Source organism: Lacerta agilis, chromosome 3 (genome assembly GCF_009819535.1).
Source record: "Lacerta agilis isolate rLacAgi1 chromosome 3, rLacAgi1.pri, whole genome shotgun sequence".
In the NCBI taxonomy this organism is placed as follows: domain Eukaryota; kingdom Metazoa; phylum Chordata; class Lepidosauria; order Squamata; family Lacertidae; genus Lacerta; species Lacerta agilis.
Genome location: NC_046314.1, coordinates 83,466,901 through 83,493,630, shown reverse-complemented (window position 1 = coordinate 83,493,630; position 26,730 = coordinate 83,466,901). Strand labels below are relative to the sequence as shown.

Genomic DNA, 26,730 nt, shown 5'->3' with positions numbered 1-26,730 from the left:
ATGGGTGATGCAAATCATGTATATGGTAGTGCACATAAATTCATTGCATTGTATTGTAGTAATTGAACCTTCTGTTCCCATTGGGTCCACTGAGGATTACTCTGAAGTAAGTTTGCTGAGAATTTTTAAAAAGCTCATATGTTGTTACAGGGACAAGTCTATACTAACTGGTGATATGTGAGCTGCTATTTCTAAGCTTAGCATTAATGCTACCCCCCCTCTAACTGCTTAGATGTTTTATTACAATCAAGCAATATATGCTCAACACTAAATACATGCAGCAGAAATTTAACAAAATAATTTGTTACATTTCACATCATTTTGCAATCACAAAATCTACCCCTTTGCATTTCATGTCCTTTTCTTTGCAACTCCCCTCGTTCCTTTACTTGCACATCTTCCAACTGATTATAGTAGTTCAAATGCCTGAGGAGGTAGACACAAAAACTTAGGCCATAATGGATCTGTTAATCCTCAAGATTTGAGAGAAGGTCCGTGTATTTTGGCAATATACTCTGGAGCCTTTGTAGATGTTGCCTCTGAAAGAGTTGAAAACTCTCAGCCTCTGATTCCTCATGTATTGACATGACTTTGACTTGTGAAGCTGAAGTGAGAGGCAGCCATAAAAATTATGACTGTAAAACAAAAATAGTTATGCATGCAAAATGGCTTAATTGGGTGTGTTAAATCTTGATGGAGTTGATCAGCTTGGAACTCAGATGCAGATCCTGCATTAAATTTTGTTTGCTTGCCATTTTTTTTTTACTTTGTTGTTGTTCAAAGATGCATTGGAGAGGTCCCTGTTACCCTATTGTGTAAAATGTTTAGCCAAGAATCATAGCATGTGTCCAATAGGAGTTATACTTCCAAACATCAAAAAATAAGTAGCCCGTAACTGTTTACACACTTTGGTGAGTGAAACAGCTAAGACACTTGTGAATTTTTATTTCCTGAATAATTATTAAGAACTTGGGAAAGTGGAATTGGCTGAGAGCAGGTTTTCTTCCTTCCTGGTATAACTGCCAAACTAGTATTAAAAACTAAATGGGACAAGACCCTATTTTCAAAAAATGGAAGCAAAGTGCTTTCTTCCCTGCAGTAAAGACAGTTACAGGAAGTTGAGGATGCACCCCAATGCCTTCATGTGTAGACGTCAGTCATTGCTGGAAAACTTTGGGTTCCATATTTCCAGACACAGACACTTGAAGTGCCACTAAAGCACATTACCCTATTCATGTTATGAACAACCCCTGAGTCACAGAAACATGGGTAGCTTGTTGCATCATTTCCTTGGTTCTGTGTCTTGCGCAAATTAGAAATTGTGCACCTCTTGCCTTCCTCTTTCTCCCCCTCCCTCTCTCTATAGCATTTGTCACGTACCAATTGATTTTTCAACAAGATCTTGATTACATGTTATATTGCTATGTGAATTAAACAGATGTTAACATCTGCATTGTTGCTGATGGAGGAAGAAGAGAGGAGCAGGCACACCACACTCTCAGTAACAGTGTTTAACCTGTGGCCTTCAAGATATTGTTGGACTACAACTCCTTACGAGTCCCAATTTGCATGGCCGATGGTCAAGAATGATGGAAGTTGTAATCCAACCACATTTGGAGGGCGAAAGTGTCCCAGCTCCTGCCATACTTGCTTTGAGGAATGTTTCTACCTTCGTTTATAGCAAGAAGCTGTAGAATGGCTTTCTTTTCTCCCTACCCCCCCACCCCCCCACCACTCAATAAGCATTTATATTGTTGCTGAGCAAATGAAAAAAAATCCTCAGCCAGTGGGCCATTGCAATTTGGAGTGCTGTCAAAATTATTATAATTATTATTGAATTTTATATACTGCCATTCATCCAAGGATCACAGGGCAGTTCACAGTATTCTATGTAGCCCAGCAAATGCCATGGACATCCTTATTTCCTAAATGCACATGCCATTTAGGACTGGAACATCAAGATCCTGCCTACAAGGGGGGTGTAAGGGCTGAAGTAAATTAAGATGAATACAGAATTTGCTGTGAAACTAATTTGCTATTCCTTTGAGTGTGACTGCTTCCCCTATCATACATGGGAGCACAAGTCATCCAGCTTTGTTTTTTTTTTTTTAAGAGTGGAGGTCAGCAAGATAACTCCTGGCATCTTTTGTATTTATTGATTATAGAATGAAAACTTGTATTTGAATTAAGAGTTGCGGGACTATCTCAAAAAGGATGGAGTAGCAGCATGACTTCATTGTCTGGATAAGCTCTGTCTCTCAACCCCATGACTAGTATAAGCCCCTTTCATGCATGATGCGTAGATATATTCAGTGGAAAGCCTACATATGTAGAGGTCTGTAGGGCTAGCGATATTACATTTTACATTCCTACTATTTTGATACCCTCACTCCAACCTCTGTCTGACATACACTAAAGCAGATTGGCCAAGAGCTGAGCCAGTTATATTTCAGACAGTGAATTAAGGACAATGGCTATCATGACCTTTCAAGATACATACCATCGATTGTCCCAGTTGGATAAGGGATTGGGGTGGGGAGAAGCAGCTGCAGGAAGCCTAGTTAAACCTAAATGTGAACAACAAGTTTGTGGCTTCTTACAAAGAACAGGATGCTATCTTCGCCAGAGCCGTCTCTTACCCCACCCTTGACTTGCTTCTGGGTACTTTAAAAAAGACATAAGAAAGAAGAGGAGGAGGAAGAAGAAGCACAGCATCTATATCCAAGTAAATGTGCGATGTAAGTATCTTGTACACTCTTGGTGGAATGGAAGCAACATTAACTCCTCCTGAAACTTGGAAAGAACTACTGCGATATCTTCAGGTCTAGGACAACGCCTGAGAGAACCACTATTTCTGCCATTTGCACTATGCAATCCATTATTTACTTTATTCATTTACCTGAAATCTGCTTTAATCTGGTCCCAAGTTGTTCAGGAATAATGCCTTGGTATTAGCTAGGTATTAGTAACAACACACCGAAGATAGTCCAGTACCGAATAGGCATCCAGAGGAGCAGTTTCCTTAATACAGATGTAATAAGTGCATATCCAGGTACTGCATTTTAAAACTTCACTGCAGTATCCTGCAGCAGCAGCGGTTTCCAGACCAGTCTGAAGGGAAGCCCCCCAGAGAGCACATTACAGTTGTGCAGTTGTGAGGATACCAATGCATGGACCGTGGTTGCCAAGCTATCCCTGTTCAGGAAAGGACATACTTGGTGTACCAGCCTAAGTTGATGATAGGTGCTCCTTGCCACAGAGGTTGTTTGTTCCTCCAATGACAAAGATGAATGCAAGAGGACCTGAAAGCTATGTAGCCGTTCCTTCAGAGGGGAGGGAATGCAACCTCATCCAAAACTAACAAGCTCATGAACTCTTGGACCTAGCTATTTTGTCAAAACTCCCAGAGAGACTTTGACACATAGTTCCAATTTTACTTAATGTCCCCCACCCCATACAGAAATGTATCAGTGGCAGACTTTGGACTTTCAAATTTCAGTGGCATCCTGTGCAACGCCAAAATTTGGCACCCCTCTGCCTCTCAACATACGTTCTATAATTCACTGTTGCGGCGCCCTCTCAGCTCTGCCCCAGTGTGGGCAAACTGGTCGTGCTCCCCTAAATCCACCTCTGAATACATGCAGCAGCATTGCATATTTTCTCCAATTGAGATGTACAGCTAAGGTCAATCATTTAATAGTAGTAGTAACATGAAATGCTCAGGGAGTAGCCAAGCTTCCATTTTACAGACATCTTAAGAATGCATATCCAGACCTCGTCCAGTATGGACAGTTGCTTACTTGGACAGAAGTCCTAACAGCTGCTCTCCTTTTTCTGGCCCACACATCGAGTCGATCCAGTTTCAGGCTTTATGATGCAACAGCACTTGCAGCTGCACTTGTTTCAAAAGAAGGGTGTTACATTTTCAGTGGTTCCTGAAAATACAAACTTGGCTAAAAGAAAGAAGTTAGAGACAGCCGTTTCCTGCACTGTTGAGTTGGGGAGGGGTAACATTTATTTATTTTTGTACTAAGCAGATGTAAAAGCTACAGAAACTGAGGACAGGGAGAAAAGAGAGCAATTAGTAGAAATTTGCTGCTTCCGGCAAAATGCCTCCTCCAGACCATATTTTTCAAGGGCACGTTTGCCTTTCTTAGCTGCCTGCATCTAATACAGATCTTAGTAAGAGCAGGTTGTGTTAGTTCTTGAATGGCTTATCAGCACATGCAGCTAGGCCTGTCATATGAAACCCAACCACAAAGCAGCAACAATTTGTGTGAAGCCTGAAGTTCTGAGCGCAGAAGTATATCCTGCAGGCATAACCTGCTTCTAAAAGCAAGACTGTTCAATACTGCACTCCACCATGGGGCTGGTGGTATGCTAATAACTAGAGGATGTGATTGCATTAAGGTACAGTATCACGGTGGCACAGTCCTTGTGCATATGCAGTCTTTGTGTTTATATTCATGCAAGGAAATTGCAAAGCTCACTTGTCACTGCAAGGCTTGGTTCTAATAGTACACTTGAAACACTTTATAGGGCTTACTGTACAGTGGTACCTTGCTTCTCAAACTTAATCCATTCCGGAAGTCCATTCCAAAACCAAAGCGTTCCAAAACCAATGTGCGCTTTCCCTTAGAAAGTAATGCAAAACGGATTAATCCATTCCAGACTTTCAAAAACAACCCCTAAAACAGCAATTTAACATGAATTTTACTATGTAACGAGACCGTTGATCCATAAAATGAAAGCAATAATCAATGTACTGTACTATAAAATAAATAAGACAGTATTGTAGATGATAAAAAATTAAAATTCATTTTTCTTCTTCGCTGCACTGATGATAGTCATTGTTTGGATGGCGGGCTTTTATCCATTTCTGCAGTCACACAATCAATCCATCAGTAGCTGAACTGGGTTCCACACAGTCACAAAACCAAATTATCCAAAAAAAAAAAAGCCTCAAAAACAAAAACACAAAATAAATAGCAAAAACAAAAACTCCAAACTTAATCCATTCCGGAAGTCCATTTGTGTTCCGAAATGTTTGAAAACCAAGGTGCAGCTTCTGATTGGTGCAGGCACCCTGGAAACAATAGGACGTTCAGCTTCTGAGAAGCATTTGAAAACCGGAACATTTACTTCCAGGTTTTCAGCGTTTGAGTACCAAGGCATTTGAGAACCAAGGTACCACTGTACTTTCATCAGCATACTCACCCTGATAAGATCGCTTTTATGTTGAAACTGGTGTGTGCATGCAGAGAAGTGTGGGGAACCTTTGGAGAACCTTTGGCTGCCACAGCTGCTGCGAACTGCTACTCCCATCAGCTTCAGCTGGCATGACCAATGACTTTCTTCAATGCCACAGAATATTCCACTTAAATGTGATGGACTAACCATGATGCAAAACTAAAAAGAGAAGTAAAACATATTCTGCCCAGCACTAACCATTGCTTTTTACTGCAGGCTGTAAACTGAGGGCAGGGTCTGTCTTGACACAGTCAAAGTTGTTTAAATCGAAAAGTTACAACCTACTTGGATTTCTTTTTCTAATAGATAAAGCTTCCCGCTCCACACTTAATATATTCACTTTAGGTGCTCCTTCCTAAAGAGAGAGCCAGTGTGGTGTAGTGGTTAAGAGCGGTAGACTCGTAATCTGGGGAACCGGGTTCGCGTCTCCACTCCTCCACATGCAGCTGCTGGGTGACCTTGGGCTAGTCACACTTCTCTGAAGTCTCTCAGCCCCACTCCCCTCACAGAGTGTTTGTTGTGGGGGAGGAAGGGAAAGGAGAATGTTAGCCACTTTGAGACTCCTTCGGGTAGTGAAAAGCGGGATATCAAATCCAAACTCCTCCTCCTCCTCCTCCTCTTCTTCTTCTTCTTCTTCTTCTTCTTCTTCTTCTTCTTCTTCTTCCTACAATCTTCAGGTTCCCCAGCCCCCCAAGGTGCTGTAGAGGGAAGAGGGAGGTGAGAAAGCTCCTTTCCATGAGTGTTTAACTCTGTTTTGTATATGGAAGTCAAAATTTAGGATATACGCCAATAGAATTGGATCACTGGCATTTCAGGTTAGCTCCCTGATAACCTGAACCTAAGTTCTTTACTTGAAGATCTATATATCATATATAACATGGCATTTGACTAGCCTGCTTGTGCCTTTGTAAGAATGATAACAGCATTTCAAAAAGTTTCTGTAGCAATCATATCAAGACTTGGTAGCTGGCTACATGTTACCTTTTCTGAAGAACCACAGACTGAAACCCCCCTTTCCTTTTTCTTCCCTTCCGTGGTTACTTTGTTACTAGAACCCATGACAGCACAGGAAGTAGGTTTATTTTACACAGAGCCAGACCTTAAATAGCATTCTTTGCAAAGCCGCCACCCCAAAAAATATTGAAATTCAAAGAAATTAGGAAAACGGCAGTTAGAACTCAAACTACATCCTTGAAATAGTGTATCCTCTTTCTAGACAAAACAGAGTAAAACCTCCTAACTGACAAAATAACAGATTTGGATTAGTTCTAGCCCCAGTTAGCTGAGACTAAGGGCTCGTCCACACTTGCCTTTTGCCTCACTCTTTCCAAGCAGAAGTACACACTTTAACACTCCATGCATTTATTTATTTATTTTGCCCTGAGCTTCCCTCGGGAAAACCACTCCGTACAGTTAAACCAGAGCAAATGTCAATTCTGGTTTTCTGCAGATGGATGTTTATAAGCCCTAAGCCTTACTGAATTCCACACGACTTCCATTTGAGTAGACATCGTTAGCTTGTACTGTAAGACTGATTGTCCTACTAATTATAATGAAACAAACTTGTTCAGTTTTCCCATAAGTTACACCTTGGTATCCAAATGCAGTTTAGAAAAACCTGTGCACTTTTAATGCAAGTTGTGTGTTAAAGCCTCAACATTAATCTGTATTTAAATTATATTAAATTAACATGATTCAATTTAGGGCTATTAACCACATTAAACTGAGAGCAGCACATGACTCATTTGTAAAGCACTGTTAAATGTCCAAGCAGCTTTTTATTTCTTCTCATTCAGCTTCATTTTATCTAAACTCCCAGGGGAATGAAGATGAGAACATCTCGTGCTTTAAATTAGCCGAAGTTTCGCTCGATGAGAATACTATGCATTCGTTCTGATTTGGGCTATATGGAGCACACCAAAGCTTTAGGGAGCAATTCAGTGCCCTCCCATGTGCTACCACTAACCTTCTATTGCTGGCAGCCCTCCTGACTACATCAGAGTGGGGCCAGATAAGGCCCTGTCTTTTATGCGGACTCAGATAACCAAAGTTTGAGAATAAAGGCTCTATTTTGTGCCTTAGTTAAGCTTTTGAAAAATGTAAGTTCCTGAATATGGAACTTACATATGGAATATGCTGGCATTTTCAGGGTCTTGTGCCATTAAGGTGAAGGTATGCAAGGAGGTGTGCAAGAAGGTATGCAAGAAGGTATGCAAGGCGGTGAAGGATAGGCGTGCCTGGCGTGGTCTGGTCCATGGGGTCACGAAGAGTCGGACACGACTGAACGACTGAACAACAACAACAACATGCAAGGAGGTATCTCCCTTTACCTGCTTCAGCAGCCTTAAAACAGATTCTCACTTTTTCTACTTTGGCATACAGATCCACGTATGAAATACACACATATGTGATCTAGCAAGTTTGAAGACCAGCTGTGCAGAATTGGGTGTCCTTCTTGCTACCACCCACAACCGCAAAATCCTCTGGAGCAGTGTTGGGAAATACCAGTAACATTTATAAAGTTTAATACCCCACTCTTGAGAACTGAAAATCCTTGCAGTTAAGGATTAAAATGAGGGACCAGTGGAAGTAGATAATAGGATACACCCGAAAAGAGACGCAGACTGAAAATGAGATATAATTTGCATTGTACAGGTTCACATGTGAACTAAAACTGTATCACCCATGCAATGCAACTACAGTAGTGTTACAACTCCAGATTCTTTGCACTGTAAGACAATGTGCTTGTTGTGCAGAATCAAAAGCAGATTACAGTACATTGGGGTGGGGAAGAGTCCCGCCCCCCCCAGTTATCCATGCTGTTTCTTAAACCATCTGTGTTGACTGAACATGTCTCTTTAACTACAATTATTTAATGACTCCTCTAAAATAGTTATCTAAATTGCTGTTTCATGACACAGTAACCAGTTACTGGTTTGGCAATACTCACCCTTGGCTAGTTTGTTTAGCTGCTTCTCCTTTTTTTAATTATATGGGATGGATGTTCTCTTGGATTTCGTTTGGTTTACATGTAGGACAACTAGATGGAAACTCACTATGAAATGATGAACTTGCTGTTTCCAGCTGAAAATAAAGATTTTGTAGATTCAGTGTATTGTACCTACAAGTGGAATCTACAGTGGAGCATATGAGTCAGATACCTACTCTCTTTGAGTGGGATTGTGTCTAGTTTCGGTGTGAGGTCTAGTTTAGTGGGTGGGCATCCTATGATTTTTCCGTATGTTGTTACATTTCATCTCCCACCAGCCTCAGCCAACATCGCCAATGATCAGGGATGATGGGAGTTGTTGTCCAGCAACATCTAGAGGTCACAGGCTAGCCAGCTTTGCGATACTTGTAGTCTAAACTGGGAAGTAAATACTGCTGGGGTCAATAAGGCTCCCCCAAGTAAGTGTGCACAGCTTTAGGTAATTTTTTAGGAGGAACTATGATCGAAATTGTGGTCCATTGTTGTTGTTCTTAAGAATTCAGTAAGACTCCAGAGCTTTCAGGAACAGAAACCTCCTGCAGCAGCCTGTGTGTGGGTTTGCTTGGCACATCAGGTTAATTAACTTTGAAATACGTTAGCTGGCATGAGTATTGATTGTGTGCCTTTTATTTATATTACATTTTATAGTAGTATACATTGTCTTTCAACCAATGGGCCCTTGATGTGGCTGTTTAGAGTGTTTTCTCATTTCTATTAAATACTTACACAACTTGAATTTTGTTTGTTGATAAAATACTAAGAGTGTGGCAGTTTCAGGCCTGGGGAGCTTAGCTCTATAAAGTGAGCCATCTTGCTTAACTGTTTTAAAGCCAAATCATTTTTGTACTTTAAATTCTTCAGCTTGGGGGTCATCACAGTGTTTTGAAGTACATATAGCAGAAAAGGGCTGACACGAGTGGAAAGATTCTTCTTTTAAATAACACCCCCACAAAAGAGAAGGTTGTCTTGCCACAACAGTGGTTCTGATTTCCCAGGATATTTTTCCATTTTTCTCTAAAATATTGAATCCTTGTTCTCCATGCCAAGGGGAACTCTGAAGCGATGAAAGTGTGTGCTTGTGTCTTGGGGAGGAGTCCTGTCCTCAGGCAGACATGCTGTGTTTGGTCAATCACTCTTCTGTAATTTTCCATGCACTGCCTATAAACATCACAGAATGCTGCAAAACTTCATTTGCCATCTTTCTGGAAAAACCAAGATTTCATCTTTTCAGAAGAACAAATATCTATCTGCTGGTGATTGAGCTAGTAGATGTTTGCAAAGCTCTGCAGGGAAAACAAGATGCACAATTCTTTTGTATCTCACTTTGATTTAAGACCACACTATTTCAACAGAAGTTATCAATACTGGTGTCCATTTTTGTTTTGTTTTGTTATACTTCTACGGTTTGTAAGGCTGTGAATTCTCTTTTAGGCAACTGAATCCCAAGCTTCTTGTCTTGAAGCAGTGTCTATGTTTTTCTTGTGTTTGAGCTTTTGGGATTAACTATAAATAAAATTTTGTGTCTAGGAGCACAGGCATCATTTGTACTTCTCATCCTCATACACAGGCCACATATATCACACTAAGTCAACCATGGTTTTATTAACTCAGAATTTGTGAAACAAGCCACACTTAAGCCACAAACCATCCAACCAACCAAACAATCCTAGAAGAGAAGAGTTTGGATTTGATATCCCGCTTTTCACTACCCGAAGGAGTCTCAAAGCGGCTAACATTCTCCTTTCCCTTCCTCCCCAACAACAAACACTCTGTGATGTGAGTGGGGCTGAGAGACTTCAAAGAAGGTGTGACTAGCCCAAGGTCACCCAGCAGCTGCATGTGGAGGAGTGTAGACACGAACCCGGTTCCCCAGATTACGGAGTCTACGCTCTTAACCACTACACCACACTAGGTTCTGTTTTGTTATTCAATGACTTGCTTCCCCCTGCTGCTCTGCTGTTCCCTCAATGGATCACGTACCCCTTCCCATTGTCCAGCTGCCAGAGAAAGGCATGAAAATTTTCTCTTAAGTGCTTCACTTGCTCTTGTCAACAGCTAATTCCCCACCTTCCCTATCAAGGAAATACATGGAGTTCTTAGCAGTACACAGTTTCTTAACCCTTTTACTTGCTCCACTTTGCTGCTGCAATGTTTATTGGCTTTATTTCCCCAACTGCACTTTATAGAAAATTTAGGGAAAATTAAAGACCACAAAGCACATCCTTGCTTAATGCACACACTGGCAACCTAGTTCACCAAGGTCAGTTCAGGGAGTGAATGTGTGACATGATTATTGTGTCTGCTGCTACCCGTGTGAATTGTTTTTGAAACCTTGAACAACAGTTATCTGGCACATAAATATGACTTGGAACACTTCCCCACAGGTTAAAGGAGGCATGTAATAAAGCTGCATTTACAGTGGTACCTCGGGTTAAGTATGCTTCAGGTTAAGTACGCTTCAGGTTAAGAACTCCGCTTAAGAACAGAAATCGTGCTCTGGTAGCACAGCGGCAGCAGGAGGTCCCATTAGCTAAAGTGGTGCTTCAGGTTAAGTACGCTTCAGGTTAAGAACGGACCTCCGGAACGAATTAAGTACTTAACCCGAGGTACACCTGTAGTTGCAATCTTTCACAGTGCAATCTTTCAACAGTGCAAACATGGACTAAGAAATTAATTCAAAAAGGTCCCTTTTAAGTTTTCCTCTGCTATGCATGTTGCAGCTGTGAAACAAAAGCCACATTGGTAGGGAAACTGATATTGTTACCAGGCAGAATTGGCAGTGACAATGGCTTAGCACTGAGAGCAATTTTGCTTTACAGCTGCTCTTGCGTAGTGTCTCTGCTTGGTGGGCAATTTCGGTTGTCAAATCACACTTAAAGCACAGTTAAGGAAGTCCCCATGTTTGCACATAATGTTAAATCATAGTTAAGTTCAGTAAGCCAACAAATATCAATGGCTTATCTCCGCTAATGAACCATAGTTAATAAGCTATAGTTAAGGCACTGGGCTTGGTTTGCACATAATTCTAAACCATGGTCCATGCAAATCAGGCCACATGAATTAGGGTTTTAAGTTGTACTCTGACAAATACGACACTGGGATATCCACATTTTAATGGTAGTTTATTTAAATATTTTGATTTTGTGCAGATTTTATAATGTGCTTTAACACTTTAAATGAAATTGTGTACTGAAGAAATCTGCCCACACCAAATTGTTCGGCTTTCTGACAGCAGGCTTTTTCTCAACTGCTGCTTGTTTGTCTTTAACCACTGTTGACACTGATTTCTGTTTTCTGTTCTGAAGTATTCTCCAGACTTCATGACAGGGAGATAACTCTTGGCTGTTTTAAATGGGGGGAAATCATCCAAATCTGGAAGGCCATTCCGCACCCCCACTCCAATTGTCTCAGAAGTAAAACATGTCCATTGTGTAGTTATGTTAACTTGCAGAATTAGTATCTGTTAAGAGGACTGGTAATCAGTCATAGCCCTTCTAGTCAAGGATGCTTGTAACTTATTAACTAGAAATGGCTTCTGCAGTTGGGGGAAAAGAAATAGAAAGTAACTTCAGTGTTAAACCAACATGTAAGGATGGAATAATTGTGCTTTCATCCTAGCTTCTGCTTATTTGCTCTGACATCATGCAAGTAGGTCAAAAGTTCAAGGATGACAGTGATTTGCTCTGGGTGTGATCCAGCAGTCTGTGATGCCTGGTAACCTTTTGTTGGCAGTATGGTGTTCATTTGCACTGTAAGCTGCAGGACAACTGACAAACAGAGGACCCAATTTATAATTGCCAATTTACATGCCATGATTTAAGTTTTCTTTTATCTTTTTTTGTTAATGCATGTGAAGACAGCATGCATAACCTTTCCCTACTGCAATGTCTTAATGAACATAGGTTAATATAGTAATGAGTTTGTGGATGCCAGATCCTCCCCTAAATTCCTGGGTCTAGTGGTTCTTGGAGTTAGTCAATGCTTAGAGTGTTAATATGGGTTGCCCGGTGTTGAATTTAGCAGTGTCAAAATACAGGCCAAACCAGTTTTTCCCGTGCTCAGGAAATCACCTGGGAGAAGAGCCATAATGGAGAACAAAAGAAAGGTAATGGGCAACTAAAGAAAGCAGATATGCTCTGCTGAACAGCAGATGGGTGTGAGCCCCCACTTCCACTGAGAGATAGTCAGCAGGAAAAAAAAACCAGAGTTGTATTTGGATTGCAGTTGGTTGGGATATGGGCTAGAGAGAAAGAAATGTCAGGCTGTTAAATGCAGCAAGCTGAGGTCAGAGAGACATGATTTCTTTTTGGATCCAAGGCTGCAGCAATAGGAGAAACAGGAACCTCTTGGAGTGTAATGCTTCGAACCCTTCCATCATCATAGGCTCAGGTCGTATATGTGTGTAATTATCATAAAGACACCACAGTCTCTGCTGTGCCTCAGTTCCAAAGGAAACAAGAACCCTGGGTAAGCAACTGGACCCTGGAATCTCACACCGCTCAGAGATTGGAATGGTGTGCAACAACATGTTGTCAGATACTGCTAGCTTGCCACCACAATGCAATCGTCTTTATGTTTTCTGGTGGTATTTTATCAGTAACCTATGAAGAAACAGATTAGGGAACCATATAATTTCCCAATGAGGAATCAGAAAGAAGTATATACTATATAGTAAATGTATGTAAATATATCATTTGCTTCTAAAGCTGCCTGTAACATTGGCACTGATGCAGCATGGTTCTAGCTTGTTTTAAACAGCTATTTATGTTGAGTGCCAACATTAATTGCTCTGATTCTGCCCCCAGCTTAACAGTGCAAAGTTCAGACATGTTCAAAGGAAAACCAATTGCTGCAGATCCTTTAAGATCCAGGTATCCTTTAAGCTTAATTGTTACCATCTTCACTTTACATGCGTATTCTAAAACCTAGTTTGTTTGTTTGTTTGTTAGATTTTTTTTACCCACTCCTTCACCATGGTATACAATAATAGAAACAATTACAATTCTAAAACACACAAAACCATTCCAAGTGGAACAGAAACATTTGCCTGGTTCATTTTAGTTTAGTTATGCCTCGTATCTCAGATCAAGCTTTATTCCTTTCCCTGGAGCCTGAGTGATTCCAGCATTCAGTGCAATGGAAACTGCTCTGGTTTTGTGGGCTTCTGGTGTGTCTCACTGAGGTAGTGGTGTGAGATGATACATAAATTTTGGTTTTTACATTTTTTTTATTTTATCACATTGAAGTTGTTGCTCACCCTTTGATTAATAAATAGTGCTTGTAACAGAGCTGTCGTTAGGAGATATATAGAGATATAGATAGGTAGATATAACCACAAAGGCTGGTGATGAAGCAGAGTATAGCTACTATGAAACATAACTCCCCTCCCTCTCCCATTTCCTTTTTTTAAAAATGGAGAATTCCTAAATCTCTGGCAAATCAGCTGGTAGATGATAAAACAACAAAATCTTGGACGACATCTCCTCCCTCCCTCTCCCGCAGCAATCAGAAGTAAAACTATGCCCAGCGTGTGTAGTTCTGTTACATAAGAAACAAACAAGAAACCAGGCAGCCTTTACTTGCATGCTTTAGATTTCAGACTTTGCCACAAGCTCTGGGCGCTTTGTTAGGTAAGAAACAGAGGTTTGTTCAGATGCAAGTCTAGGTTGCTGGCACAGTAAATAACAGAGGAACAGCGATAAATGAGACATCGTGCCTTGAAGCCCCAAAATATGTGAACACTCAATAGTACTGTTATATAAATGCTACAAAAATGATCTGAAAGAGCGAAGCTGTTCTCTCAAAGTATGATTTGGTTTCTTGGTGCTTTTTGCATTAAAAAGCCATTATTGGGGGTGGGGGGACAGCAGGGGAGGGCTTTTGTCTTCATAGCCAGCTGTAGACTTCCCAGAAGAACCAGACTGCCCCAAGTTGAATCAAGGATGTTGGACTACATACACTCTGATCCAGCAGGAGTTGTTACATATATTTGTGTTGCTGAGATGTAGATTTTATTATCCACTTGCTTATTAATCAGTTGATAGGTTTAACAGGTAGCCCAAATCTGGCTATATTTACTCCAATGTAAGCCCTACGGATTCCAGTCAAATGTATTCGCAAATAAGCATTGTTACGATTGCAACCTTAAATTTTGTGTTGAATGTTTTAACTTCACTTTTCTCTACAGTGATGTTACTCACTTTGCTTCTCTAAAAAACGTGTGCAGCACATAGGCCAGCTGATAAGAGGGGGAGCATAGCCAAAATTTTAATTTGATTATAGCCTGACTCACCAGGTAATCCACTTTATGTGGTGCATAAAGTTATCCAACTGCACCTGCACAGCTGAGAAAAGTTCACGTTTCAGTGGAGAAATTGCAACAGCACTTTGAACTTTGATTCCATTCCTTTGAAAGATAACTGCAAGTCAAAGCAACAGCTGAAATGATTAAACGGTATCTGCTAGCAACAATCAGTTCTTCACAATAGGCAATAACAGATGAAAACCTTAGCAAATTTAAACAGCTATCAAAGAGTGCAAATAGTATTAACATCTGTACTTTGAACACTCCCCGCTTTTCCCCCTCCTTGCTTCTCTCTTGCTTGGGTGGAGCAGCAAAACTGGCAGCAATTCTTATATATCTCATAGATAGCTTAGTCTTCAGAAACTGCAATAGTGTATAGGGTGGGAGTCAACATGCACCTCCTAATTCAGGTCCACTTCATGCGATGGCCCTGTATTTTCATGCATTTCAGAAACTAGATGTCGGGGGTGGGGGAGTGGTGCCACTTGCAGCAGTAAAATCTGAATCCACTCCTCTGAGGGAAGGTGAACAATTTTCACAACTATATTTCAATGTTTGCAATGAATACCTGGGTGCTAGAGAGGGTCACACACCGTGTAAGGAACATATAGTGTTTTCCAGGTTAAATTTGACTGTCCCCACCAGTGGGTGCTAGCCATGATGACCAAGTCACAGCTGGGGGGGGGAGTCCTGCTTGCATAGGCATCTGGTTGGCCACTGTGAGAACAGAATGGGGGACTAGATGGGCCTTTGACTTGATCCAACAGGGCCCTTCTTACATTATGTTTGTATCCTCCATTTCTAAGGGTCATGCTGTATGTAACTACTGTTTTGGAAGTCAGCATTTTATGAATATAGATATGATCTGCCAGGACAATATGTGAACTTTCCCTAGTTTCCTGCTCTATTCACCTGGCTCCCATTATACCTTTGAGCTAATTCACAGTAAAGTTTCCCTATAAGAAATAAGCCAAAGCCCTTTTAAATTGTCTTCAGATGGAGTTAGCTAAATTTATGCTCAATTAATTTTATACTACATCGCTCTGCCAATGAAGCAGAAGAGGGAGCAGGGTTCTAATCTCAAGAGTCTCATGCTCTTGCTATGAATCTTTTGAAAGGAAGCAAGTTATACACTATCTTCCTAATATATCAGCTAGGCTGGGGCAATGATTAAATTAGAAATAACATTTTGCTCCTTATATGTTTCTCATGAGTAAGGAGACCCACATATTCAGATGTTTATGACCCTGTCATTTTGGCAACATTACTAGTAAAATGGATGATAACCCTTTGCAGGGAGATGGGTTATAAGATTGGATGTTGACGAGAGTTATAACTTGGTGATCCAGTTAGATCTGTAAACAAAGTAACAAGTCCTCATACCATATAAGACTTCCCATTGTTCTAATTTCAAGAGATGATGCCAGACAACTGATTTATAGGGTGTGAGGGGTTCAGCTTAGCTACAGTAGTAAATGTGAAGTAGACTTCCACACCTAATGCATATGTTTCTCTGCCAAGAAGAGGGTACAAGCTTTGCAAGGGACCATGACATGGGCCATGATGAAGAGATCATCAAGATTTGGGGGGGAATTGAGTTTAGTAAACAGCCACTTGTGGCTGAAACAGAGAGACAGGAAATGCTTCTCAAAACATTGCATCTTTGCCGCCTGAGGCAAAATGGGAAAGTGCCACCCACCCCTACTGCAGCCTCACTTACCGGGGATCACATGGTGGTGGGTTCCAGCAAGATCCCTTGAGGTTTCCTGAAAACCCTCACAAGTTCTCGCCAGAAGCCACTTCTCCTCACTTCTCCAGCAGTGACCCACCTTGGATTCTGCCTCCTAAACCAGCTGCCTCAGTCCACTTCATGGATGGGCCAGCCCTGGGATCTGTAGCCTAGCTTCATCTGGGTGGGCCACAAGGTCCTCACCCCCTACTAATGAGCCTGTTAAAATAATCCCTGCTGATATGGGAATTGTATATGCAGCTACTTATCATCTCAGAGTATCTTTGGCTTTTGCATATATATATGATTGATGACCCACTCTTCCTTCAATGCAAGTGCACGTGAATGTTGATGCTGACTCATATCCTGGACTCTTTCACCCCTAACCCCTTCGAATTTAGCTTTTCTATTAAGGTCAGTTAAATGAAAGTGTAAAATTCCCCACAGGTTGCAAACCTCTAGGGTGTTGCCTGCCAGCTTGAGACAATGCAATTCACCTGTTTGTTTTTCTCTCTCCCCCCAAAGGTCACTGAGCATTCCCAGAAAAGCCAAGTATTAAACGGAATCTCAAATAATGTTATGAGGTGGGAAGTAAGAGGGAAGCAGAGAGTGATTTAGCAGCCATCCTAAGTCAATTTCCTAGAGTCCCTGAGAGACTGCTGTGTCAAGTGCCTGAAGCTGCTTATAAGAGTTGCTTGTTTGGCTGTTTGCTCCTGACCCTGGTCATGTGCCAGTAGGTTTCAAGCAGCTGGGGAAGCAGAGGCCAAGTGAACATTCATAACATTACCATTTATGTCTGAGATGGGAAATTGGGATGGGCAGTAACCAAAGGCCTGAGTGTTCATGATTTGGATACACTCTGACGAAGTCCTAATTCCTAGGAATGTATTTGTTACGCACACATTTTGCACATATGCATCTGGCCTCCTATTCAGTGCTTGGAAAGGCGTTTGACACCTTAAGTGATGGTTATGAGAAGTAGTGCAGCTTATCTTCCTAGTTGCATGTGATCTGGTCTTTTGCCCCCTTTTTGCAGCTTCTTTTTTGTTCCGCACCAAAGCTGTTTGCTTCAGTCTCTTCCCACCCTTTCTCTATCGTCAAAATGCTGTGTTCATAAAAATTTCTGGTTACAAACTTATCTGGGGGAAACGGAAAGAAGAGGAGAATCCCCTTTCTTGTGTGTGAAGAAATTTCTGTCTCAGTACTGAGCCACTGCTGGTCTGTGTTGCTGTTTTTATGTAGACCCATGTGATTATGTTTTATCCAACCTCTGGGTCTCCTTTCTTGTTTGTTCCCTTGATCTCTCCTCCTTCTCTGCAAAGGGCTAGTGATGAAATCAAAGGCAGGGCTGCAGGGAGAGCGGCTGGAGGGCTTATTGTCTCCTACTATTTTGCTCTGTTGCTGCTGGCTTCTGTTAAAATAAAAAACTGCTGAAAGAGGAACAGTGATATGAAGTTTCATCCGATTATAAATTCGAACCCCATGCTCCTGGGCTGTTTTGTTGTGATTGGCTAAATCGTTGGTATTTTGTGTGTTCCTGTGATTAGATAACAGATCCACAGAGGTTCCCCTATCTTGAAAGAAATTACATAAGGGGCTTGGAAGCAGGCATTAAATGCAGATTCTCATTTCTGAAATTTGAGTGTTTCATCAAATAAGGAAAATAATAGCACAATAGGGTCAGATAGGACAAATACATACAACATGGATAATGACATATAAAAAGAGACCTAAAAAAGCAAACATTAAAAAAAACAAGTGACATTTCACACTTTAAAAATTACTGGTGTTATTTATTTTTTTAAAATAAACAACTATACTTACTGAAATCACATGCAAAAATTGCATTCCTGGGTAGGCTTGCTGAAACAAAAACATTTTTAGCAGATGCCAAAAAAATGCAGTAAAAGTTCCTGCCTAATATTAATGGGCAGGGAGTTCCAAGTGTTGGGTGCTTCCATATTAAAGGATAGATTTCTTGCAACTGCAGAACAAACCTTTTGTGGCACTAGAGAGGCAATGTGTTCTTGGTTAGTTAGAGAAATGGCAATTATTTCTGGTCCTGTGGTCAATGCTAACTCAGCTACTTTTGGCATCATCACACTGACTGACTGGTCTCTAATTGGCTAGGACCACTGAAGTGGATATCAGAGCAGAGAAATGGTACTGAATTACTGGTATTTGCAGCCCAGGGGAAAAAAAATAGCTGTGAACAATGCTAGGGAACCTCCCCCTATAAAAATAAGCAGGTTCAATATTTTCAACCGCTCAAAGGCTCATTTGCCCTGAAAATATTTCTAGGCTAACATTTCAACACACCCCTATCTGAAAAGTGTATAGCCTTTATATTTCAAGGTGTTCCATCTAGCTCTTTACTAGTGCTTAATTTTGTCACTGCCGGTGTTGCTGTTCCTGCTTGTGTTGACTTGTAAACAGCCTTGTGTCAAGGTGTATAAGTATAAGCATCATCTGATGAAACCTACTGCGGCAAAACAAGTTTTATATGACCATAATCTTTTGCTTTATCTGAACAGATAAGAATTGTGACTGTGCTAGCATACCTTCTGATAATATTGCGCAGTTGTAAAAAAAACACCAAGCTGTTTTATAAGGCTTTAGCTGGACTTGGGAGCTGCCATTTTGTCAGGGAATCATGTGATTCCTTTGCAGTGTCTAAATTTTTCAGGCATGCTTCTAGCTTTTATGATTGAAGAGAAGCTGAGGAATCTGGAAGCATCTCTTTGAAGCCTCAGGAGCAGGGCAGTACTTCTATTATTCACATGTTGGTGCTTCATCTCTGCCTTTCTCCACCCTCTTTAGGCTCTTTATTCTGAAACCTTTAAAGCAACCTTTCACAGGCAAATTTAAGAAAATCTGAAACACAACGCTTGCTAGTTAAATTGTTTGAATGACCCAAATATTATTTACTTCAGTGTGTTGTGGAATGTCTTCAGCTCAGAGCTGTTACTTTCTTTTTATACAATGCAACAACATTCACTTCTTTCTGGCCTCGTGATTTCTTTATTTTTAATCTCAATTGTGTAAGTCGTGTCTGCTTCAAGGTTGTACATGTATCCTAAGGCATTGTAAGCAACAATTAACATAGCTGAGGTGAGATTGTAATTTTGGAAGAGATTCCTGTTGGTTCTGTGCTCTTGGAACTATAATTCATTTGTTTAAAACTTAACCCCTGTTTCCTTAAAGGCTTAGGGTGGATAACAGCAATTTTAAAGTTTGAGGAACTCCAATTGCAGGAGCCATGTGATTTAGCTTTGTGGGTAGGTTAACATGTGCCTTTAAACGTGAGTTGTGTGTATGGCTTCTAGCTATATGCTGGCAAGCATAGCAGTTTTGCTTCATGTTCTTCTAGTACCTAATTACTTAAAGGCTGGAGAAGATGGGGCTCATCATCTATGAGAAGGAAAACTCTGGTCCTAAACCTCTGTTGCCTTGAGGGATTTCTTTGGGAGAAGAAAATGCTAAGGAGCCTACACCAATCCAGAGTGGAGTTCCTAAGGTGGTTGGGTGGCACCTCGTACACCTCATTCCAGCAACTCCTGCAGCCAAGCTGATACCAAACATATTGCTCTCGGGGAATTCATGTCAGTGCTGCTACCACAGTGGTTTGTCTTCTTCCCTGGAGGCACACTCTATTGTCTCTTGAGACCAATGGATGACAACCATCACCACCACCACAACAACAACAATAGGCGTTGGCACAAACTATGGCCCATGTACTGAATTATGCTGAAGAGAATTGGAAGAATTTATGAAATAAAAGCAGGTTTCCAATTATTTAGGAAAAATCCTACACACATGCATGGCTGACGTATGCAAAAAAAGACCTTAACAGAAACAAGACTTGCAAGTTTCCATTTCTGAATAAAAATGGAATGCCTTTAGGTTAAAACTCTAGATACCCTGATAATAACTAAGCCCTCTCAAAAAAACACAAACGAACAGGACAATGCCTGATTTGAAGTGTCCTTAATTTTTTATGGCTTGATTGTGTATTTTGAAATGAACTCCATATTGCTTCAGTTCCATGTTGAGATTTATTATAGCCAAAAGACATGAGGAAAAGAATGAAAGCTGTGTCAAGCAAGGCCATACATAGCTCATCCTAGGTAAAAGCATGCCAATGGGGACAAGAGGGAGGTGCAGCTTTGGCAAAAGAACAGCTGTGAGTGCGAACTTGTGAAATGTTGACACAGCAATGAGAAGAGTTGGCCCTGTAGCTTCTCAGGATATGAACTGCATTGATATGCTCTTCCTCTCCATCTGCTGATTTATACCTCCCGCCTCTTTACCCTGAAACACAAGTACTTGAAGATTGTGCCTGCTATTTCATATATGAGGAATAGGAGAAACCCAATTTGGAAGAAGTTGTATTAACCATCACCTGTTAATGCTGTCATAAATCTAATTAATTTTGAGGGGGGGTGGAGGTGCCGCAGTTTAACAGCAACATATCCAAAATTCTGTGAGCCCATTAGTTTCGAGTGGCCTGTTGTAAGATAGAAACTTCCCAGTGTAGTCATCTGTATGTGAGAGGAAAAAGAAACTATTATGCATGTGTTGCTTCACTGACTCTTTGAATTGCAGACAAGGGTACAGATTGAAATGCGTGATTGAACAGAGATTGTGCTTAATAAAGTTATCTGCATAAGATTTAGCATATTGAGCTGTTTCAGACATTATCATAAACCACCGTTTTACATGACAGAATTGAGTCACATTGACCCTTATGTTTATCCCCTCCCCTCTCTCCCTCTGGCACAGTCATATGAATAGTTCACTTCTGTTTTTTATTATGATTATTGAGCACAGCTGCTTGTTTTACCCAGCCCAACAAACCGTGCTTAATCTTAACTCTGGTTTTCTGTGCAACAAACCAAATTTAAGCCATGGTTAAGAAGCTGCCTTGTATTTTTTTTTTAACTAACTGTAGTTAAGGTTAACCACAATTTAGGGTTTGGATGTTACACTAAACTAAGGTCAATCAAAAAAATGGAAGTGAAAGCTTCCAATCTCCCCTTTGCAACCCTGTCAGAGGAGAGGGGTAGTGGATGAGACCACAGTTTATTATGTAACAATCAATCATGGTTTATCATGATATCCAGGATGGGCCAACAGCATAAGGCATAGTGGCATTCAGGTTCTTTGATTTTGCTGTGGGAGTCTGAGGTCATGAAATATCACTTGGCCTTAAGAGAGGAGTGACTGGGAGAGATAATGGAATTGCTACACCTCTTCCTAAAAGGGCTCTGGGCAGTTCAATCAGTCCACTCAGTTGTGTGGAGCCTGTGCTGTGCAGCAGTGCTGCATGTTTTTCTGATAACTTAAATCATCCCCATGCAAACCAATTTTGTTCTTGCATTTTAAAGACCACATAGTGAAAATTGCCAAAGTCATGCCACAAATGGCTTGCCTCATTACACCATGCTCCCTGTGGTTGCGTTCCACTAGTTACTTTTCTGAGTGCAGCCTTAACTGATTGTGGAAATAGCCTCCTAGCTGGGTCAGCAGTTTTGTCCTGATCTTAACTTGGTTTATATCTTATCTTTCTTCGTCTTCTTGTGTTATAAATACAACATACCGTATGTGCTCATTTTGCTATTGGGTCCTTACCTGCTAGGCAAAAGGCTACTTACAGTTGTCAGGTATATGCATGACATGGGGCACATTTTGACATAATTTCATGCATGTGAAGTTCAGTATATTCTCCATTTCTGAAGGCTACCGTTGTTTCTGAAGTATACGTTAAATACATGCACTCAGTATTGCCCTTTTTATCAGTAAAGTGAGAGTGATGTCTCTGGAATTCAGCAAAAACAAGGGTGTTTCTTCACTTATGGGGAAGAGCCAGAGTCCTAGTGAGACAGTTTGTACTGTGAGACACTAGGTGTTATGTGAATATGCAGATGCTGAGGTTGGCCATACAATCCACACCTTAATATTTACCGTGAATCATCCCTTTAAAGCCCCAGGCTCCTGACATCTTTCTACCTCATCCCTGAAAGGAAAATCTGACGGGATTGCAAAATTCCTCTTCAATTCCCTTAAGTAGTTTTGGTTTTAAAGGGTTTTTTTATTTTAAGAAAAACAAAATTATTGGTTCGTTGGCTCCAATCAATGCATATCTCTTGCTGGGATCAATATATGCAACCTACAATGGACCAATAAAAAAGGTTGGAAGGGCATTGTGTCCCAAAGTAATTCCCACAGAAAGTAGAGGTCACCCTTGTTAAAAACTGCTGTGCTTGGAGAAATGTTTAAAACATTGAAATGCTTAAGTCGCAGTAATGGGCTCGCTTGCCACAAAATGCCCAAAATAAATATTTAGTGTTCAAATTACGACAGCAAGTCTGAAAGTTTCTTTGCACTCAGTTCCCTTTCTCAGTTAGCCCTGATAGCATGAAATTCATTTAGGAAATGAGGCAAAGAAAAATAAACTGAAAAGCCTGGTTTCATGGAGGCTTGCCTGAGCACAGCAAGTGTACAAGCACTCCACTGTGCTTGTACTGTTTTCATTTGAACAGCTTTGCCAAAAGACCCCATTCACCATGCTTACGCTCTGGCCTTGATAAGACCCAAAACAACGTTGCGTGTTCTTTAAAGCAACCACCAAGAATTCATTCTCAAATTCAGTTTCATCGCTCACTGCATTTGAAAACTGGACTATAGACTGTCCCAAGTGTTTTTATGACTGCAGAATCTAATACAAAAGACAGATCTACAGCTCTGAATAGTCACTCTTTTAATTCCAATTACTTCCAAAATGTACAGCTATTAAATACTATAGGGCTTTGAGAAATATAATAAGCTAGGAGGTACTAGATTTTCTTGCCAGTCTTACAATTATCACTGATATGTTCACTCTAAAAAAAAAAATGAACATGTGTGGGTGGGGTAAAATACATTTCCATGACTGCATTTTATTTTCGTAATGGCAAAAATATTTTTTAAATGGAAGAATGACTTGTCTTGTTTAACTTTCTGGGTGCATTTTGAGTGACTACTGTCATTTTTTCTATAGGTGGTATCAGAAGCTGCTGGGCAAGGGGTTTCTATTGATGCCAATGACACCTTCAACTACTGGAACTGGCCTAATGCTGTCATCTTTGCTGCTACTGTGATTACAACCATTGGTGAGTATTCGGCTTGCTATTGCTTTCTGAATATTCTCCTTCCTAAAACTCCGGTGAGCAAAGAATGCATAAGTCCCCCATGACATTGTTGCAAAGAAACTGGTAAAATGTGGGTTGAATGAGGATTTGTAGCTGGTTGACTGACCAAACCCAAAGAGTGCTCACTAATGATTCCATATCATTCTGGGGGGAAATAGACAGTTTGGGTACTGAAGGTTCTGCTCTGACCCCATTGGTGTTCAATATCTTTATAAATGACTTGGATGAAGGAATTGAATGGATGCTCATATTTGCAGATGACCGCAAACTGGGAGGGGTGATCAGTGATGCAGAAGACAGAATAGGCATTCAAGAGGACCTTAACTGATTGGAGAACTGGACCTGAACTAACAAAATGAATTTCAGAAGAGACAAATGTCAGGTTCTTCCCTTAGGCAGAAATAACCAGCTGCACAAATATAAGATGGGGAACGCGTGGATTGCCAGTAGTACATGTGAAAAGGAACTAGGGGTCTTAGTAGACCACAAGCTTAACATGAGTCAACAGTGTGATGCAGCAGCAAAAAAGAAGCTAATGCTATTCTAGGCTGCATCAGTGGAAGTATAAGTGCCCCAATCAAGGGCAGTCATAGTCCTGCTCTATTCTGCCATGGTTAGATCACACCTAGAGTATTGTGTCGAGATTTGGGCACCACAATTTTGAGACACAAAAGTGATTCAAAGCGACTAAAATGAGTTGCCACAATCAAACCAATAAAAAGCTTTATTTCTGATTTGTGCCCCATTCCCAATCTAGAGAGAGAAGGAGAGAAAACAGTGTTAAAGCAGTGGCGTAGCAAGGTGGGGGCAATGGGGGCAGGGGGCCCAGGTTCCAGGGGAGGGGGTGACACTTGGCACACCTGCCCCACCCCACCCAAGGCGGGCCCCATCGGTGGGCCCCAAGCAAGCTGCGGAGTGAGGCCGCTCTGCCCTACGGCCCGTCCGGGGCCCACCCTCCAGCCTATGGAGCGGCCCAGCACGTGTGTGACACATGCGGTGTGTGGTGTGCGCAGCGCCACATGGCGCATGCGCTGCTGCATATGATGCATGACGCATGCATTGCGTGGTGCACATGTGTGCCGCACCGCTCCATAGCAGCTTGCTCGCTGGTTTGCCAGGAGGCCGTGGAGCGAGCCTGCCCCGCTCCGTGGCTTGCTCGGGGCCCGACCGCCAGCGCCGCTATGGAGCAGAGCGGCACGCATGCGCCGTGCACCGTACACAGTGGCGCATGCACCAGGCGTGGTACACATGACCATGCATCACCTCGCACATGCAGGATCCATGCGTTGCTGCGTTTGACGCACGGCGCATGCGCTGTGTGTCGTATGCAGCGGCAATGCGCATGTGTACCGCAGAGCAGTGCGCGCCGCCACCGGGCCCGCAGGTTTGCTGCCACTGGTTAAAGTGTTTATTTATGCTGCTTTTGTTTTGCAAAAATTTTCATGTTGTTAAAAAAAAATCTTGTAACATGCAGGAAAACATCAGAGCCACAGTGTGTTTGTTTGTCTTGAGAAAGAACATGCATAGTGTTAGAAAACATACTGACCAGAGTAGGTGGGCAAGGGGAGGTAGAAACCTTACTGCATAACCAAATAAAGCACTATGTTCTACTTGTTACCGTTATTTAAAACAATTTGAAGGAAACTTGACATTCTTTCTTCCTCCCCTGCCCAGAAAAACTTTCTATAAACAGTTCAAGAAAGCAAAAACTGGTTTAAACTTGAATATTCTTATTGACTTACAACACATGGGCTCTGCTCTCCCTAGGTCCTTGTTTAGTGTCTTTCCAGCCATGAAGACTGAAAGCATAAGAGAGTTGTTTTTGTCTCTCTCCCTTTCAGTGGCAGGTGACTGAGCAATTTGGTATATGCCATGTAGTATTTAATAAAGCTTGGGTTCAGTTTTCGTGGCATATGTAACCTGTCTGAATCCTTAAACAGAATATCTTCTGATCCCATCTTCATAACAATGTAGAACAGCACAGAACAGATCTGTTTGCACAGAGCAACAGCTAAGTGAGGTGGTTCCTCCACCAGCATTGCAGATCAATCATGAGATGACAGCCTGGCAAATACAATGTCTTGTTCAGTATTCAGCTGCATGGTTACTGACTGGCTTCCGAAATTTCACTGTCCATCCACTCATTTTCAAACGTCTTCATTAAGGGATGAAAACTTTACTTGTTTTAAACCGGAAAGCATAGAACCTTAGAACTCGGAATTCTGAGGCCAGCTTCTGGTGTAATCGCAGAATCTTTAGCCCAGTTCATACCCTATTACTGTTTGCAGTGAGTGCCCATGTGTGTCTGATATGAATATGCAGGCTATGATAATACTGACTCGTGACTTACTAAATGATCATATTGAAAATGGCATAGGTAACTTTTAATACAATGTTCTTTTTCAGGATATGGAAATGTTGCTCCAAAGACTGCAGCTGGACGACTTTTCTGTATATTTTATGGACTCTTTGGTGTTCCTCTCTGCTTAACATGGATCAGTGCTCTGGGAAAGTTTTTTGGAGGACGTGCCAAGAGGCTGGGCCAGTTCCTCACCAAGAGAGGAGTAAGCCTGGTACGAAATGAATTTCTGATTTATCTTACTGCCGGCACAGGATGCATGGAACTCTGAAGACCTTTAAAATCAATCTATGAGACAGATGATGCAGAAAACATTTCCTTTATTTAGAAGTAACTCAGATGCAATTGATCACCTTTCCTTACTGATAACAATATTGATGCATGCCTGCACTGCTTGCAGTATAAATTAGTACGGGACAGAATTAAAACCAGAATTAAAGGCAGCTAAGCAGCTTGAAATTTTAGTACAAATTCCTATGCATGAGCTACACAAAGATATAAAGGATATGTATATGAAACAAAATAGAAAATTCTTTCCAGTAGCACCTAGAGACCAACTGAGTTTGTTCTTGGTATGAGCTTTCGTGTGCATGCACACTTCTTCAGATACACTGTGTATCTGAAGAAGTGTGCATGCACACGAAAGCTCATACCAAGAACAAACTCAGTTGGTCTCTAAGGTGCTACTGGAAAGAATTTCCTATTTTGTTTCGACTATGGCAGACCAACACGGCTACCCACCTGTAAATGTATATGAAAATTACCCATAATTCACATATCAGCATATCAGAAACAATTTTAGATTATTGGGAATGTGAATTTCCCCCCTTGGTAGCTATTCCCAGCCTTCCGTTCTGCCCCAAATCCCCCTCTTTCCTCTGTTCCCTACTTTCTTGGTCCATCCTATAG

General features: G+C 41.3%; 1 protein-coding gene across 1 annotated transcript in view; it reads left to right on the top strand.

Moving 5' to 3' along the window:
• The window catches only part of KCNK5 (potassium two pore domain channel subfamily K member 5), a 39,227-nt gene that overhangs the window by 5,397 nt on the left and 7,100 nt on the right, over positions 1-26,730 (top strand). The window contains exons 3-4 of the mRNA XM_033144584.1: positions 23,312-23,423; positions 25,869-26,035. Coding sequence (XP_033000475.1) covers positions 23,312-23,423; positions 25,869-26,035 — 279 coding nt within the window. The remainder of the gene's footprint in view (positions 1-23,311; positions 23,424-25,868; positions 26,036-26,730) is intronic.